At 50.9% G+C, this 18922-nt stretch overlaps 1 protein-coding gene across 1 annotated transcript in view; it reads left to right on the forward strand.

Moving 5' to 3' along the window:
- LOC310964012 (kinesin-like protein KIF1C) overlaps positions 1-15918 on the forward strand; it is a 24021-nt gene extending 8103 nt beyond the window's left edge. Inside the window, exons 17-26 of the mRNA XM_083936978.1 lie at positions 1-11; positions 2824-2907; positions 2997-3177; positions 4642-4714; positions 5995-6093; positions 7134-7295; positions 7958-8254; positions 9079-9168; positions 9259-9544; positions 12460-15918. The exon at positions 1-11 is cut by the window's left edge and continues 84 nt beyond it. Of these exons, the coding sequence (XP_083793104.1) occupies positions 1-11; positions 2824-2907; positions 2997-3177; positions 4642-4714; positions 5995-6093; positions 7134-7295; positions 7958-8254; positions 9079-9168; positions 9259-9544; positions 12460-13334 (2158 nt within the window). The 3' untranslated portion in view covers positions 13335-15918. The remainder of the gene's footprint in view (positions 12-2823; positions 2908-2996; positions 3178-4641; positions 4715-5994; positions 6094-7133; positions 7296-7957; positions 8255-9078; positions 9169-9258; positions 9545-12459) is intronic.
- The last annotated feature ends 3004 nt before the right edge of the window (positions 15919-18922 follow it).

Consider the following 18922-nt stretch of genomic DNA (forward strand, 5'->3'; position numbering starts at 1 on the left):
GCAGGGCGAAGGTGAGAGCTTTGGGTTCGATTCCCATCCTGAGGCTGTGGGCGGGCGTCAGGGCGCCCCCCGGTGTCCGACCGCAGCGGTGTCACGTCTGAACCTTTTATCCGTCCTGTGTCGATGGTTCAGGGACGATGCGACACAGGGACCGTCGTGTTTATGCAAATCAGACGTGAACATGAGCTCCGGTCAACTCGCCGTTATTTCCCATCATGCAACAGCCGGCGAGGTCTGCTGCTCTCACTAGTAACTAAACGTTTTTACGTTCTGATCTGTGGCGTCAGGAAGGCGAACGTGTGTTAAAGTGTCCTCTAGGAGCCTAAACGTGTGTTAAAGTGTCCTCTAGGAGCATAAACGTGTGTTAAAGTGTCCTCTAGGAGCATGAACGTGTGCTAAAGTGTCCTCTAGGAGCATAAACGTGTGTTAAAGTGTCCTCTAGGAGCATAAACGTGTGATAAAGTGTCCTCTAGGAGCCTAAACGTGTGTTAAAGTGTCCTCTAGGAGCATAAACGTGTGTTAAAGTGTCCTCTAGGAGCCTAAACGTGTGTTAAAGTGTCCTCTAGGAGCATAAACGTGTGTTAAAGTGTCCTCTAGGAGCATAAACGTGTGTTAAAGTGTCCTCTAGGAGCATAAACGTGTGCTAAAGTGTCCTCTAGGAGCATAAACGTGTGTCAAAGTGTCCTCTAGGAGCATAAACGTGTGCTAAAGTGTCCTCTAGGAGCATAAACGTGTGTTAAAGTGTCCTCTAGGAGCATAAACGTGTGTTAAAGTGTCCTCTAGGAGCATAAACGTGTGTTAAAGTGTCCTCTAGGAGCATAAACGTGTGTTAAAGTGTCCTCTAGGAGCATAAACGTGTGCTAAAGTGTCCTCTAGGAGCATAAACGTGTGTTAAAGTGTCCTCTAGGAGCATAAACGTGTGTTAAAGTGTCCTCTAGGAGCATAAACGTGTGTTAAAGTGTCCTCTAGGAGCATAAACGTGTGTTAAAGTGTCCTCTAGGAGCATAAACGTGTGTTAAAGTGTCCTCTAGGAGCATAAACGTGTGTTAAAGTGTCCTCTAGGAGCATAAACGTGTGTTAAAGTGTCCTCTAGGTGCATAAACGTGTGTTAAAGTGTCCTCTAGGAGCATAAACGTGTGTTAAAGTGTCCTCTAGGAGCATAAACGTGTGTTAAAGTGTCCTCTAGGAGCATAAACGTGTGTTAAAGTGTCCTCTAGGAGCATAAACGTGTGTTAAAGTGTCCTCTAGGAGCATAAACGTGTGTTAAAGTGTCCTCTAGGAGCATAAACGTGTGCTAAAGTGTCCTCTAGGAGCCTAAACGTGTGCTAAAGTGTCCTCTAGGAGCATAAACGTGTGCTAAAGTGTCCTCTAGGAGCCTAAACGTGTGTTAAAGTGTCCTCTAGGAGCATAAACGTGTGTTAAAGTGTCCTCTAGGAGCATAAACGTGTGCTAAAGGGTCCTCTAGGAGCATAAACGTGTGTTAAAGTGTCCTCTAGGAGCATAAACGTGTGCTAAAGTGTCCTCTAGGAGCATAAACGTGTGTTAAAGTGTCCTCTAGGAGCATAAACGTGTGTTTAAGTGTCCTCTAGGAGCCTAAACGTGTGCTAAAGTGTCCTCTAGGAGCATAAACGTGTGTTAAAGTGTCCTCTAGGAGCATAAACGTGTGCTAAAGTGTCCTCTAGGAGCATAAACGTGTGTTAAAGTGTCCTCTAGGAGCATAAACGTGTGTTAAAGTGTCCTCTAGGAGCATAAACGTGTGTTAAAGTGTCCTCTAGGAGCATAAACGTGTGTTAAAGTGTCCTCTAGGAGCATAAACGTGTGCTAAAGTGTCCTCTAGGAGCATAAACGTGTGTTAAAGTGTCCTCTAGGAGCATAAACGTGTGTTAAAGTGTCCTCTAGGAGCATAAACGTGTGTTAAAGTGTCCTCTAGGAGCCTAAATCGAGCGTCTAATCTCTTTCTTCTTCTTCTCTGTAAAAGCTGCCAGGAAGTCTGTCAGGTATCGTCTCACCTGTCGCTGTTACTAGTTACCATGGTGACCCCCCCCCCCGTGTTTCCTGTACTCCCCCCCCCCCCGTGTATGTGCCTGTGCCCCTGCCCCCCCTGACCCTCTGTGGCGTGTCTCTGCCCCCCCCCCTGACCCTCTGTGGCGTGTCTCTGCCCCCCCCCCCCCCCTGACCCTCTGCGGCGTGTCTCTGCCCCCCCCCCTGACCCTCTGCGGCGTGTCTCTGCCCCCCCCCCCCTGACCCTCTGTGGCGTGTCTCTGCCCCCCCCCTGACCCTCTGTGGTGTGTCTCTGCCCCCCCCCTGACCCTCTGCGGCGTGTCTCTGCCCCCCCCCCTGACCCTCTGTGGCGTGTCTCTGCCCCCCCCCCCCCCCTGACCCTCTGCGGCGTGTCTCTGCCCCCCCCCTGACCCTCTGTGGCGTGTCTCTGCCCCCCCCCTGACCCTCTGCGGCGTGTCTCTGCCCCCCCCTGACCCTCTGTGGCGTGTCTCTGCCCCCCCCCCCGACCCTCTGTGGCGTGTCTCTGCCCCCCCCCTGACCCCCTGTGGCGTGTCTCTGCCCCCCCCCTGACCCTCTGTGGCGTGTCTCTGCCCCCCCCCCCCCGACCCTCTGCGGCGTGTCTCTGCCCCCCCCCTGACCCTCTGTGGCGTGTCTCTGCCCCCCCCCCTGACCCTCTGTGGCGTGTCTCTGCCCCCCCCCTGACCCTCTGTGGCGTGTCTCTGCCCCCCCCCCTGACCCTCTGTGGCGTGTCTCTGCCCCCCCCCTGACCCTCTGTGGCGTGTCTCTGCCCCCCCCCTGACCCTCTGCGACGTGTCTCTGCAGTGGTCGTGACCCTGGAGCCGTTGGTGGGAGCGGAGACGTACGTGAACGGGAAGCAGATCAGTGACGCCGTCGTCCTCAAACAAGGTGCGGCGTGTGGCGGTGAAGTGATGCATCCTGGGACTCGTAGTCCTTTCCCTTTTTTTTAACGTTCCTGGTCGTTCTCCGGTTGCTAGGTCACCGTATCGTGATGGGGAAGAACCACGTGTTCCGGTTCAACCACCCGGAGCAGGCGCGGCTGGAGAGGGAGCGCAGCGTCACGGCCGAGCAGCAGGCGGAGCCCGAGGACTGGAACTACGCCCAGAAGGAGCTGCTGGAGAAGCAAGGCATCGACATCAAGCTGGAGATGGAGAAGAGGTGACGGGGTTAGGGTTGATTGATGTGCTGGTTGGTTGGTCGGTTGATCGTCAGTCGGTCGGTTGATGTGTTGGTTGGTTGGTTGGTTGGTTGGTTGGTTGATGTGTTGATCGGTTGATGTGTGGGTTGATGTGTTGGTTGGTTGATGTGTTGGTCGGTCGGTTGGTTGATGTGTCGGTTGATGTGTGGGTTGATGTGTTGGTTGGTTGATGTGTTGGTCGGTCGGTCGGTTGATGTGTTGGTCGGTCGGTTGGTTGATGTGTTGGTTGGTCGGTTGGTTGATGTGTCGGTTGATATGTCGGTTGATGTGTTGGTCGGTCGGTTTGATGGTTGATCAGTTGGTTAATGTGTGGGTTGATGTGTTGGTCGGTTGGTCAGTCGGTCGGTTGGTTGATGTGTCGGTCGGTCGGTTGATGTGTGGGTTGCTGTGTCGGTTGGTTGATGTGTTGGTCGGTCGGTTGGTTGGTTGGTTGATGTGCTGGAGATGGAGAAGAGGTGACGGAGTGGGGCACGTTTGGTGGGTGGTTGGTTGGTTGGTTGGTACGTTTGGTAGTAGGTTGGTTGATTGGTGGGTTGGTTGGTTGTTTGGCTGGTTGATTGGTGGTTTGGGTAGTTGGTTGGTTGGTTGGTTGGTTGGTACGTTTGGTGGGTGGTTGGTTGATTGGTGGGTTGGGTGGGTGGTTGGTTGGTTGGTTGGTACGTTTGGTAGGTGGTTGGTTGATTGGTGGGTTGGTTGGTTGTTTGGTACGTTTGGTAGTTGGTTGGTTGGTTGGTACGTTTGGTGGGTGGTTGTTGGGTGGTTGGTTGGTTGATGTGTGGGTTGATCGGTTGGTTGGTCGGTTGGTTGATGTGTTGGTCGGTTGGTTGATGTGTTGGTCGGTTGGTTGATGTGTCGGTCGGTCGGTTGATGTGTTGGTCGGTCGGTCGGTCGGTTGGTTGATGTGTGTGTTGCTGTGTCGGTCGGTCAGTGGGTTGATGTGTGTGTTGCTGTGTCGGTCGGTCAGTGGGTTGATGTGTCGGTCGGTCGGTCGATGTGTCGGTCGGTCGGTCAGTCGGTTGACGTGTGTGTTGCTGTGTCGGTTGGTTGATGTGTTGGTCGGTTGGTTGATGTGTTGGTTGATGTGTCGGTCGGTCGGTCGGTTGACGTGTGTGTTGCTGTGTCGATCGGTCGGTCGGTCGGTCGGTCGGTTGACGTGTGTGTTGCTGTGTCGGTCGGTTGGTCGGTCGGTCGGTCGGTCGGTTGATGTGTGTGTTGCTGTGTCGGTCGGTCAGTGGGTTGATGTGTCGGTCGGTCGGTCGGTTGACGTGTGTGTTGCTGTGTCGGTCGGTCGGTTGACGTGTGTGTTGCTGTGTCGATCGGTCGGTTGGTCGGTCGGTTGATGTGTCGGTCGGTTGGTTGATGTGTCGGTCGGTTGGTCGGTCGGTCGGTCGGTCAGTCGGTTGACGTGTGTGTTGCTGTGTCAGACTGCAGGACATGGAGATCCAGTACCGTAAAGAGAAGGAGGAAGCTGATCTGCTGCTGGAGCAACACAGACTGGTGAGTGTCTCCGCTGATGATGACGTCTAGGGATGCTCGATATTGGCTTTTCTGCCGATATCCGATATTCCGATATTGTCCAACCCTTAATTTCCAATACCGATATCAGCCGATACGGATACATGCAGCCTTTTTACACCAAAATTCATCACATATCACCTGTTATGGAATTAACACATTATGCCTAATTTTATTGTGATGCCCCACTGGATGCATACATAAATGCAACACGGCTTTTCAAATGTAAACACAGTCTGTACAAAATAAGTTATTGAAAAAAGTGCCATTCATTTAATTGTTTGTGTTTTTAGAGAGAATATTTTGCCTCAAACAAAACTACAGACAACATCACAACAAGGAAGATGCATAGCTTCAGTCCAGAGTAGTAAACAAACTTAGTTTTCTTTTTCCAGACTGAGGAACGACTGAGCCGGAACTTGGCAAATAATACAATCAGTAAATTAGCTCAACATGCTAACCTGTAGTGGATCTAACGGATACAGCACCAGAGATTACCTTCTCGACGTGACTGTAAACAACGCTGTACAGTTCGGGTTCAGCACTGGTCTGAGAAACACTTGCGACTGGGCGTTAAACAGACATAACGGGGCTCCAGGAACTCCACACGTTTGGTGAATCCGGCATCCTGAACGATAGAAAAAGTTTGTTTCTCGGTGTCGGCTGTTGCTTCTTTTCATCACTTTGCTGCACAGATGTAGCGTTTCACTCCGCATGATTCTTCTTGAGGAGGGTCAAAGGTGACGTATTAAAGAGAGACGCCTGCAGTCGTTGCAAAGCGCACATTCACTGTTAGTAGGTGACACGTGGAAATACTTCCAAACCACGGACATCTCATGCACCGGGAGAGCTGAAGCTTGTTAGCCACGGTTAGCAACCTACGAGTGAAGCGTGTTGTTGTTGTTATACGCCATCAAGCACGCGCCTGTAAACGGCCCGTGTTGCATTCAGGTACACTCGGAAATGCTGAAGCCTACAGAACTAACATCGGTTGTAAAAACCCGATACCGATAATTCCCGATATTACATTTTTAACTCAATATCGGCCGATAATATCGGACATCCCTAATGACGTCACATCATCACACACACACACACACACACACACACACACACACACACACACATATATATATATATATATATATAATCAATGATCTGTGTGTGTGTGTGTGTGTGTGTGTGTGTGTGTGTGTGTGTGTGTGTGTGTGTGTGTGTGTGTGTGTGTGTGTGTGTGTGTGTGTGTGTGTGTGTGTGTGTAGTATGCAGACAGTGACTCTGGTGATGACTCAGACAAACGCTCGTGTGAAGAAAGTTGGAGACTGATTTCATCACTGAGGGAGAAGCTTCCTGCTAACAAGGTACACACACCTGTCTGTCTGACACACCTGTCTGTCTGCTCACCTGTCTGTCTGCTCACCTGTCTGTCTGCTCACCTGTCTGTCTGACACACCTGTCTGTCTGACACACCTGTCTGTCTGTCTGCTCACCTGTCTGTCTGACACACCTGTCTGTCTGCTCACCTGTCTGTCTGACACACCTGTCTGTCTGCTCACCTGTCTGTCTGACACACCTGTCTGTCTGACACACCTGTCTGTCTGCTCACCTGTCTGTCTGACACACCTGTCTGTCTGCTCACCTGTCTGTCTGACACACCTGTCTGTCTGCTCACCTGTGTGTCTCACCTGTCTGTCTCACCTGTGTGTCTCACCTGTGTGTCTCACCTGTCTGTCTCACCTGTGTGTCTCACCTGTCTGTCTCACCTGTGTGTCTCACCTGTCTCACCTGTGTGTCTCACCTGTCTGTCTCACCTGTCTGTCTCACCTGTCTGTCTCACCTGTGTGTCTCACCTGTCTCACCTGTGTGTCTCACCTGTCTGTCTCACCTGTGTGTGTCTCAGGTGCAGTCCATCGTGAAGCGCTGTGGTCTCACCTGTGTGTCTCACCTGTGTGTCTCACCTGTCTCACCTGTGTGTCTCACCTGTGTGTGTCAGGTGCAGTCCATCGTGAAGCGCTGTGGTCTCACCTGTGTGTCTCACCTGTGTGTCTCACCTGTCTGTCTCACCTGTGTGTCTCACCTGTCTGTCTCACCTGTCTGTCTCACCTGTGTGTCTCACCTGTCTGTCTCACCTGTGTGTCTCACCTGTGTGTCTCACCTGTGTGTCTCACCTGTCTGTCTCACCTGTGTGTCTCAACTGTGTGTCTCACCTGTCTCACCTGTGTGTCTCACCTGTGTGTCTCACCTGTCTCACCTGTGTGTCTCACCCGTGTGTCTCACCCGTGTGTCTCACCTGTGTGTCTCACCTGTGTGTCTCACCTGTGTGTGTGTGTCTCAGGTGCAGTCCATCGTGAAGCGCTGTGGTCTCACCTGTGTGTCTCACCTGTGTGTGTGTGTGTGTCAGGTGCAGTCCATCGTGAAGCGCTGTGGTCTCCCCAGCAGTGGGAAGCGGAGGGAGCCCCTCAGGGTTTATCAGATCCCTCAGAGGAGGCGGATCAGCAAAGACCCCAAACGGGTCACGATGGAGGATCTACGCATGCAGGCGGTCAAGGAGATCTGCTACGAGGTCACACACACACACACACACACACACACACTCAGAGAGAGAGACACACACACACACACACACACAGACACACACACAGACACACACACACACACACACAGAGACACACACTCAGAGAGAGACACACACACACTCACACAGAGAGAGAGAGAGAGACACACACACACACACACACACACACACAGACACACACACACATACACACTCAGAGAGAGACACACACACACAGACACACACACACACACACGTACACACACAGAGACACACACACACACTCAGAGAGAGAGACACACACACACACAGACACACACACACACACACGTACACACACAGAGACACACACACACACTCAGAGAGAGAGACACACACACAGACACACACACACACACAGACACACACACACACACACACACAGACACACACACACACAGAGAGAGAGAGACACACACACACGCAGAGAGAGAGACACACACACACACACACACACAGAGACACACACCCACACGCGCACACAGACACACACGCACACACACACACACTCACATGCGCTCTCAGGTGTACCCGGGGGGCGTGTCTAACGCGGTGGCGTGTCTAACGTGGTGGCGTGTCTAACGGGGGCGTGTCTAACGGGGGCGTGTCTGACGGCGTTGGCGTCCCCTCAGGTGGCGCTGGGAGACTTCCGTCACTCCCGTCAGGAGATCGAGGCGCTCGCCATCGTCAAGATGAAGGAGCTGTGCCGCATGTACTCCAAGAAGGACGCCAACGAGCGTGAGAGCTGGAGGGGCGTGGCCCAGGACGTGTGCGACACCGTGGGCATCGGGGACGAGAGGAGCCCCCCCGCCGAGGAGGGCGGGGGAGGGGGAGGAGGGGGCGGAGCCACAGAGGCCGGCGAGGGCGGGGAGAAGAAGTCTGCGTACGACCTGAAGGCTCACATCGACAAACTGACCGACATCTTAGAGGTGAGACACACACACACACACACACACACACACACACAGAGAGAGACACACACACACACACACACACACACACACACACACACACACACACACACACACACACACACAGAGAGACACACACTCACACACACACTAATAATATATCATTAATAAATATTAATAAATACACAAATAAATATCTGTGTTAATGAGAAAAAAGAATTAATTATGATTAGATTAAATAAATAAATATTTATTTTTGTTACTGACAAAAAAACAAATTAAATAAAAAACAATGTGGAAAAATAAAGAAAATTAAATAAAAAGTAAATGAATGAATAAATGTAAATAAAATTAAAAAAAAAATATATATATATATATATATAAATAATTGTTAGCATTCTCATTCATTTCTAGGTTGGGTGTATTTATATTAAATTATAAATATTTGTATTTATTTATTTTTTCATATCAATGACTTCATTTATATTTTTATTTTTAATAATTCTTTCTAATTTATTATTATTATTATATTTATTTATTTATATTTTTATTAATCCCTTCATTTTTAACCAGCAGTAGGATAAATAATATAAAGTTAAAGAAATATAATAATTTAATTTATATGAATAAAAATATTAATTAATGTGTTTAATTTTTCTTGTTTGTCTTTAATTTCAGCATTTATACGTTTTTGTGTCTTTATATAAATTTATATGTTAGTTTGTTTAATATTTCTGCTGTAAAATCAAATGTAGTTTTTATTATTATTATTTATTAATATTATTATAATTAATAATATTAATATTAATAATAATTAACCCTGAGTAATGAACGTGTTGCAGGAGGTGAAGCTGCAGAACAACATGAAGGACGAGGAAATCAAGTCTCTGAGAGACCGAATGATCAAGATGGAGAGCATCATCCCCGTGCAGGTGCGTCCACACGCCGCCGCCACCGCCCCTTCACACGCCGCCCGGTCACACGCCGTCACTGTCCCCGCTAACCGCTCCTCTTGTTTCCAGGACGACGATGACGTGAACGGAGAAGAAGAAGAAGACGACGACGATGATGATGATGAAGAAGAAGGAGGCGGCAGCAGCGGCGGCGGGTCGCCCCAGAGGGAAGAGGGCGGGGCCGGAGACAGGCCACGCCCCCCGGAGGTCAGAGTGAAGAAGCTGATGGACGAGGACCCGGCGTTCAGGAGAGGGCGCCTCCGCTGGCTCAAGCTGGAACAGCAGCGCCTCCAGAACCTGCAGCAGCAGAACATCACCAAGAAGCTGAGAGGCCAGAACCAGAACCAGGGTCAAGGTCAGAACCAGAACCAGGGGCAAGGTCAGAACCAGAACCAGGGTCAAGGTCAGAACCAGAACCAGGGCAGAGGTCAGAACCAGAACCAGAGTCAAGGTCAGAACCAGAAGCAGGGCCAAGGTCAGAACCAGAACCAGGGTCAAGATCAGAACCAGAACCAGGGGCAAGGTCAGAACCAGAACCAGGGTCAAGGTCAGAACCAGAACCAGGGTCAAGGTCAGAACCAGGACCAGGGCCAAGGTCAGAACCAGAACCAGGGTCAAGGTCAGAACCAGGGCCAGAACCAGGGCCGAGGTCAGAACCAGAACCAGGGCTGAGGCCAGAACCAGACCCAGGGTCAAGGTCAGAACCAGAACCAGAGTCGAGGTCAGAACCAGAAGCAGGGCCAAGGTCAGAACCAGAACCAGGGTCAAGGTCAGAACCAGAACCAGAGTCAAGGTCAGAATCAGAAGCAGGGCCAAGGTCAGAACCAGAACCCGGGCCAAGGTCAGAACCAGAACCAGGGCCAAGGTCAGAACCAGAACCAGGGTCAAGGTCAGAACCAGGGCCAGAACCAGGGCTGAGGCCAGAACCAGACCCAGGGTCAAGGCCAGAACCAGAACCAGGGTCAAGGTCAGAACCAGAACCAGAGTCGAGGTCAGAACCAGAAGCAGGGCCAAGGTCAGAACCAGAACCAGGGTCAAGGTCAGAACCAGAACCAGGGTCAAGGTCAGAACCAGAAGCAGGGCCAAGGTCAGAACCAGAACCAGGGCCGAGGTCAGAACCAGAACCAGAACCAGGGCTGAGGCCAGAACCAGGGTCATGGTCAGAAACAGAGCTAGAACCAGAACCAGAACTAGAACCAGGGTCAGGACCAGAGCTAGAACAAGAACCAGGGTCAAGGTCAGAACCAGAACCAGGGTCAAGGTCAGAACCAGGGTCAAGGTCAGAACCAGGGTCAAGGTCAGAACCAGGGTCAGGACCAGAACCAGAACAAGAACCAGGGTCAGAACTCAGAGCTTCAGGTTTTTAGAGCAGAAACTATAAAAAGTCAAGGATTAAAAAATACATGGGTTAGCACTGTCGCCTCACAGCCAGAGGGTTCCTGGTTTGAATCCCTCCTTAGTGGAGCATGTTGTCCCCGTGTCTGCGTGGGTTTTCTCCGGGTTCTCCGGTTTCCTCCCACAGTCCAAAGACGTGCAGGTGTTGGGTTCATTGATGACTCTAAATCACCCGTAGGTGTGAATGGTTGTCTGTCTCTGTTCGTCTCTATGTGTCCTGTGATAGACTGGCGTCCTGTCCAGGGGGGACCCCGCCTCACGCCTCACGCCCCATGACCTCATCAGCTGAGGTCACCAGCGTCCCGTCCTTACTGTGAACAGCTTGGACGGTTCCCCGTGTCCCCCTCCTGAGGTGCTGAATGGTGGTCCAGAAGCACCTCGGTGCCCCCCAAAGTCCTTCTCCAGGACTTGTGTGAACTCCTCCCACACCCGCTGCTTTGCCTCTGACCCAGCAGAGGCTGCAGCCCTTCAGACCTGTGGGGACCTCAGAACCACCTCCGGAGTCTTCTGGGAGACCAGATCCTGAAGGCCTCCTTCTTCAGGGGGACCCCTGACCCCCGGGGTCCACCACGGTGCTCCAGGGTCCCCGCCCCTTGAGGTTTGATGCCCCCAACCTCCACAGGGACGTCAGAAAAGCTCCTCCGGAGGTGTGAGGTGAAGGTCTCTGGGACAGCGGCCTCCTCCAGACGGTCCCAGTTCACCCGCACTACTGGTTTGGGTTTACCCGGTCTGTCCAGAACCTTCCCCGTCCTCTGACCCACTCATCCCCAGATGGTGATCAGCTGACAGCTCTGCCCCTCTCTTCACCCGAGTGTCCAAAACATCCGGCCTCAGATCAGATGAGACCATCACAGACTGGATCCTGGACCTTTGGCCTAGTGTGCTCTGGACCCAGGTCCACTTCTGAGCCTCCTTCTGTTCCAACATGGTGTTTGTTAAAGAGGATCCAGGACCAGCACACAAGTCTGACACCAGACGCTGGGGTTTAGATCAGGGAGGCCGTTCCTCCCAATCAGCCTCTCCAGGTGTCTCCATCGTTGCCCACGTGGGCGTTGAAGTCTCCCAGCAGGACTCTGGAGTCCCCTACTGGAGCCCCATGCAGGACTCCATTCAGGGTCTCCAAGAAGGCCCCAGACTCTGAACTGCTGTTCGCTGCATCTGCACCAACAACAGTCCGAGCCCCCCCACCACCACCACCCGCAGGCGTAAGGAGGCCACCCTCTGGTCCACCGGGGTGAACTCCAACACCGCGGCGCTCAGCCGGGGGTTTGAGAGTCTCCCCACACCCGCCCGGCCCCTCACACCCTGGGCCCCTCCAGAGAAGACCAGGGTCCAGCCCCTATCCAGGAGCACGGGTCCAGATCCAGACTGTGTGTGGAGGTGAGCCCCCCCAGATCTAACTGGGAGCTCCACCTCCCTCACAAGCTCCGGCTCCTTCCCCCACAGAGAGGAGACGCTCCACGTCCCCAGAGCCTCTGCTGCCCGGGTCTGGACCCTCCAGGCCCCTCACCCTCACTGCCCCCCGTGCAGCAGCGCCCCGACCCCAGAGGGTCCTCCTGTGAGTGGGGGACCCACAGGATGGAGAGGGGGGAGGGGCCACGTCAAACCCGGCCACCAGGCGCTCGCTGGAGAGCCCGTCTGGAGCCAGGCCCAGACGGGGGCCCGGTCTTCCTCCGGGCAGGGTCTCTCCTCCTCTTCCTCGTTGGTCCGGCCCCTCGCCTGTTTTATTTACTTCAGTTTTCATTTGTTTTATACTTTTTATGTTGTTGCATTAGTTTCTTTTCAGGTTCACATGAAAAATAAATAAATAATAAAAACCTTAAATATAATCAGCTGACATGTCCCCCCCCCCCCCCCTCCCCCTCCCCCCCACAGGTCCGAGCGCCCCCGTCGTCCCCGTCCACCTCCCTGGGACCGGACGCTTCATCCCCCCCCAGGAGTGCAAGCTCAAGTTCCCCTTCAAGAGTAACCCCGCCCACCGGTTGTCATGGGGACCAGCCAGCGCCGCCCTGCAGGCTCTGGGCCTGGGGGAGGGAGGGGGGGAGTGGGGGGAGCAGGACGGGGGAGGGGGAGGGGGGGTGGAGGGCAAAGCTTCTCCGTCACCCCCTCCGCCCTCTCAGGGTCCTGGTCTTCTGCCCCTCCCCTTCCAGGGCCCGCCCCCGCCCCCCCGCATGCGCACCCCGAGCCCTCACCGCGCCTGGCAGCAGCGTAACCAGGGTAACCACGGTAACCAGGGCAACTACGGTAACCAGGGTAACCCGGGCGGCTTCTTCTACCACCACCCCCCCCAACACCACAACAACAACAACCAAAACCAGCAGCAGCGCCGCCACCGCCGCAACTCTCTGGACAGCTCCGCCCACGGCAACAGTAACTATGAGAGCAACCAGGGCGGGGGAGGCGGCGGCGGTCACCAGGGGCGACCGAGGCAGAGGAGGGGGGTGTCGCCCGGGCCAGGAGGGGGGAGAGGAGGAGGAGGAGGGGGGAGGGACAGAGACGGAGGCTTCTTTTATAACCCCCCCCATCAGTTCCACCCCCACCCCTACTTCAACCCCCACAATGCACCATTCCAGCCGGGACCTCAGCCCAACTACCACAGCCTGCCGCGCTCCGGGCCCCCGCCCCCGCACCCCGACATGCTCCTGGGGGCGGGGCCACCTCCGGGCGGGTGGGGCTTCGCCACGCCGCCGAGGATGAGACGGCAGTTCAGCGCACCGGACCTCAAACACAACAAGGAGACGCCCATCTGACCTCTGACCCCCGAGGCCTCTGATTGGCTGCAGGCCCCGCGGCTCCTGATGCTGTAGAGAGCAGGCTGAGTGTGTGTGTGTGTGTGTGTGTGTGTGAGTGTGTGTGAGTGTGTGTGTGTGTGTGTGTGTGTGTGTGTGTATGTGTGAGTGTGTGTGTGTGTGTGTGTGTGTGTGTAGCTTGCTGCTAGCCTCGACGTTAGCGCTGTTTTGACGTAAGTTTTTATCGTAAAGTTTTAGTTACTGATTTTACGGAGACGTGCTAGCTGCCGCGGCTAGCTCCTGTTAGCATCAGTCTCCCGTTGAAGCTAGTTTGTTGTTTTTTTTTTACTTAAAGATGAAGAAGTTCGTCGGTTTGTTTTTTTCTGAGCGTGACGAGAGTTCGGACTTCGTTAGCCGCTGCTAGCTCAGGAGGCTAACTAGCCTGGGAGGTCCGCGTTAGCTCGGGCTAGTCCGCTAGCCTGAGCAGGGAGGTGTTAGCCTAGCTTAGCCAAGGCGGCGTTCATGCTGCTCTGGAGAAACGGTTTAAATGACGTCAGATACTGTTTCACTTCCGACCTTTCAAAATAAAAGAGAATCAGATTCTTAAATGTTCATCGTGTTTCCAGCTGGATTTCAAAATAAAACTATAAAAATATAAAGAGAATTAAAACCTGTTTACTGATTCATGACGTTAGAACGACATCAGAAAAAACAAAAACATAAATAAAAGTAAAAACATTTAAAAACACAATTATCTGTGTCAGAGGAAACTGAACCCGCCAAAATAAAATCAAATAAAACATTAATAAACGACAGGAATTTATGTGCCGTTAAATGTAAGAAATAAACAGGAAATAGAATTATTGTACTAATGAAAACAAAAAGAATTAGTTTTAATTTAAGTTTAAAAATCTGTTCGAACTCTGACGACGAGACTGAAGCTCGTTTTTCCTGTTTCTCCCGTGTGTCAGTGAACGCTGCATCGCTGCAAACCAAAGAGCGCTGACGGACGCACGCACGTGCCGCTGAACGTATGTACGCACGCACTTCTGCACGTACAGACGCACGCACGCGCCGCAGTACGGACGCACGCGCGCAGACGGACGCGCGCTCCGCTGTACGGACGCACACGCGCAGACGGACGCGCGTGGCCCCTTTGAAGCCTTGTGTGTATATTTGAAGTGTTCCTGAATGATTATTTCTCTTTGATGTTTTGATGATGAATCTATTTTTAAACGTTTAGTGACGTTCACTGTCTGCGGCAATCGTGGGAAACCGTAGCAAGTGTTGCATGATGGGAAACGTAGGAATCATGACTGAGGAAGTAGAAACGCACGAGCAAGGAACTCTGGGAAATGTAGTGAAAGCGTAGGAAACGGAAGAAGAAGAAGAAGAAGAAGTGATTTAAAGGATGAAAAGTCCAAAACGATGCGTTCAGGAGACGCCAGGAAGTGGGAAATTGTGGCTTTTCCCCGTTGAATGTCGGTTTAGAGACGTTTGGTGTTTTTTTTCGGCTTTGATGAAACGAACGATCGTTTTCATGAAGACGAGTCGAAGAATTGAGTTTTTAGAGACTGAAACGCTGCGTTCACTGCCCCTCTGGAGCGTGGGGCGTCATGGTTCCCGTTCCCCACGCGGCCCTGAACGCAGCATCGACGATGACGAGTTTACTGTTACTGCCTAAGCCCCGCCCCCACACAGAGAGCAAGGCATTGTGGGAGACGACTTTAAGGAAGTGAGAACCAACCAATGGGAGCGCTCCCTCCAGGAGGGGGCGGGACGACGACGACACAAACACTACACTTGATTGTGATTGGCCGCGGCGAAGCGTGACATCATCACGCGGCGCTCTGGAGTCGACCAATCACGGGACAATCTTGATAACCTGCTGCCGCCGCCGGGCATCATGGGAAACGATGTTTTCTTTGTTTTTGCTTTTTTCCGTTTATTCATTCGCTTCTCGTATTTTAACGCCGCCGACGTGTTCGACCTTCGCCGTGATGATGTCATCACGTCATCATCACGTATATTAATATAATTATGCTAAAGTATAAAGAGTCGTGTGTGTGTGTGTGTGTGTGTGTTTGTGTCTGTGTCTGTGTCTCTGTGTGTGTGTCTCTGTGTGTGCGTGTGTGTGTGTCTGTGTGTGTGTGTGTGTCTGTGTGTGTGTCTGTGTGTGTGTGTGTCTGTGTGTGTGTCTGTGTGTGTGTGTATGTGTGTGTGTGTGTGTGTGGGTGTGTGTGTGTCTGTCTGTCTGTGTGTCTGTGTGTGTGTCTCTGTGTGTATGTATGTGTGTGTGTGTGTGTGTTTCTGTATGTATGTGTGTGTGTGTGTGTGTGTGTGTTAGAATCATAGCCTTTGTTTTTCTTTATGAATCAGATTTTTATTGTTTTTTCTTTTAATCGTCTTTTTAGTTTTTTGGGTTTTGGAGATTTGAGGACCCCCCCCCCCCCCCCCCCCCCATCAGGGCCCACAGCACCCCCCCCCCCCCCCACCAGGGCCCACAGCCCTCCTCCCATTGGCTCAGAGCCGTTTCTTTTGTTTTCTGTCTGTTGGGTTTTTGTTGTTGTTGTATCAGGAACCAATCTCAGGCTCAACCTGCAGACAACACGAATAAAGTTTCCATGGGAACGAAAACCTGAAGGACTTCATGTTTTTAACGTGTGCTAAAGTGTCCTCTAGGAGCATAAACGTGTGTTAGAGTGTCCTCTAGGAGCATAAACGTGTGTTAAAGTGTCCTCTAGGAGCATAAACGTGTGTTAAAGTGTCCTCTAGGAGCATAAACGTGTGCTAAAGTGTCCTCTAGGAGCATAAACGTGTGTTAAAGTGTCCTCTAGGAGCATAAACGTGTGCTAAAGTGTCCTCTAGGAGCATAAACATGTGTTAAAGTGTCCTCTAGGAGCATAAACCTGTGCTAAAGTGTCCTCTAGGAGCATAAACGTGTGCTAAAGTGTCCTCTAGGAGCATAAACGTGTGTTAAAGTGTCCTCTAGGAGCATAAACGTGTGTTAAAGTGCCCTCTAGGAGCATAAACGTGTGTTAAAGTGTCCTCTAGGAGCATAAACATGTGTTAAAGTGTCCTCTAGGAGCATAAACGTGCGTTAAAGTGTCCTCTAGGAGCATAAACGTGCTAAAGTGTCCTCTAGGAGCATAAACGTGTGTTAAAGTGTCCTCTAGGAGCATAAACGTGTGCTAAAGTGTCCTCTAGGAGCATAAACATGTGTTAAAGTGTCCTCTAGGAGCATAAACCTGTGCTAAAGTGTCCTCTAGGAGCATAAACGTGTGCTAAAGTGTCCTCTAGGAGCATAAACATGTGTTAAAGTGTCCTCTAGGAGCATAAACGTGCGTTAAAGTGTCCTCTAGGAGCATAAACGTGCTAAAGTGTCCTCTAGGAGCATAAACGTGTGTTAAAGTGTCCTCTAGGAGCATAAACGTGTGTTAAAGTGTCCTCTAGGAGCATAAACGTGTGTTAAAGTGTCCTCTAGGAGCATAAACATGTGTTAAAGTGTCCTCTAGGAGCATAAACGTGTGCTAAAGTGTCCTCTAGGAGCATAAACGTGCGTTAAAGTGTCCTCTAGGAGCATAAACGTGTGTTAAAGTGTCCTCTAGGAGCATAAACGTGTGCTAAAGTGTCCTCTAGGAGCATAAACGTGTGTTAAAGTGTCCGGAGCCTAAACCTGTGCTAAAGTGTCCTCTAGGAGCATAAACGTGTGTTAAAGTGTCCTCTAGGAGCATAAACGTGTGTTGAAGTGTCCTCTAGGAGCATAAACGTGTGTTAAAGTGTCCTCTAGGAGCATAAACGTGTGCTAAAGTGTCCTCTAGGAGCATAAACGTGTGTTAAAGTGTCCTCTAGGAGCATAAACGTGTGTTAAAGTGTCCTCTAGGAGCATAAACGTGTGTTAAAGTGTCCTCTAGGAGCATAAACGTGTGTTAAAGTGTCCTCTAGGAGCATAAACGTGTGTTAAAGTGTCCTCTAGGAGCATAAACGTGTGTTAAAGTGTCCTCTAGGAGCATAAACGTGTGTTAAAGTGTCCTCTAGGAGCATAAAAGTGTGTTAATGTGTCCTCTAGGAGCATAAACGTGTGCTAAAGTGTCCTCTAGGAGCATAAACGTGTGTTAAAGTGTCCTCTAGGAGCATAAACGTGTGTTAAAGTGTCCTCTAGGAGCATAAACGTGTGCTAAAGTGTCCTCTAGGAGCATAAACGTGTGTTAAAGTGTCCTCTAGGAGCATAAACGTGTGTTAAAGTGTCCTCTAGGAGCCTAAACGTGTGTTAAAGTGTCCTCTAGGAGCACAAACGTGTGTTAAAGTGTCCTCTAGGAGCATAAACGTGTGTTAAAGGTTCCTCTAGGAGCATAAACGTGTGTTAAAGTGTCCTCTAGGAGCATAAACGTGTGTTAAAGGTTCCTCTAGGAGCATAAACGTGTGTTAAAGTGTCCTCTAGGAGCATAAACGTGTGTTAAAGTGTCCTCTAGGAGCATAAACGTGTGCTAAAGTGTCCTCTAGGAGCATAAACGTGTGTTAAAGTGTCCTCTAGGAGCATAAACGTGTGTTAAAGTGTCCTCTAGGAGCATAAACGTGTGCTAAAGTGTCCTCTAGGAGCATAAACGTGTGTTAAAGGTTCCTCTAGGAGCATAAACGTGTGTTAAAGTGTCCTCTAGGAGCATAAACGTGTGCTAAAGTGTCCTCTAGGAGCATAAACGTGTGCTAAAGTGTCCTCTAGGAGCATAAACGTGTGCTAAAGTGTCCTCTAGGAGCCTAAACGTGTGTTAAAGTGTCCTCTAGGAGCATAAACGTGTGTTAAAGTGTCCTCTAGGAGTATAAACGTGTGTTAAAGTGTCCTCTAGGAGCATAAACGTGTGTTAAAGTGTCCTCTAGGAGTATAAACGTGTGTTAAAGTGTCCTCTAGGAGCATAAACGTGTGTTAAAGGTTCCTCTAGGAGCATAAACGTGTGTTAAAGTGTCCTCTAGGAGCATAAACGTGTGTTAAAGTGTCCTCTAGGAGTATAAACGTGTGTTAAAGGTTCCTCTAGGAGTATAAACGTGTGTTAAAGTGTCCTCTAGGAGCATAAACGTGTGTTAAAGGTTCCTCTAGGAGCATAACGTGTGTTAAAGGTTCCTCTAGGAGACTAAACTCGTGCAGGGTTCCAGGACTTCCTGTTTGGTCGTTATCTGCCTCGTCCTCAGCAGGAAGTGACGGGAACAGAACTTGACTCCTCTGCTCGCCGTCGTCGTCCTCAGACGCTCGTCGTCTTCTTCAGGATGCTGCTCCTCTTCGTCGCCTTTGTCCTTTGCTCCCACGTCGTCACGGTAACGGCGTGGGCCGGTTGCCACCGTGACCGGGACAAGGACCACCGGTCGAGGGAGAACTGCACCGCGCTCGGCTTCAGTGACGTCGTGGCGGGATTCGAACCCACGACCAAGGTAACGTGACTTCAGACGTCAGTTCAGAACTTTAGAGCTTTTTTAAAAGACTTTAAATGTTTCAAATCTGTTTTAATAAAAACATGGAGATTAAATTAATAACTACAAAAATAAAGAAACAAAAATAAATATGATTAAATTTTAATGTTTGACTGAAACTGAACTTTAATATTTAAATGTTTTATTTT

This window comes from Echiichthys vipera, assembly GCF_963691815.1.
Source record: "Echiichthys vipera genome assembly, chromosome: 22".
Classification (NCBI taxonomy): domain Eukaryota; kingdom Metazoa; phylum Chordata; class Actinopteri; order Perciformes; family Trachinidae; genus Echiichthys; species Echiichthys vipera.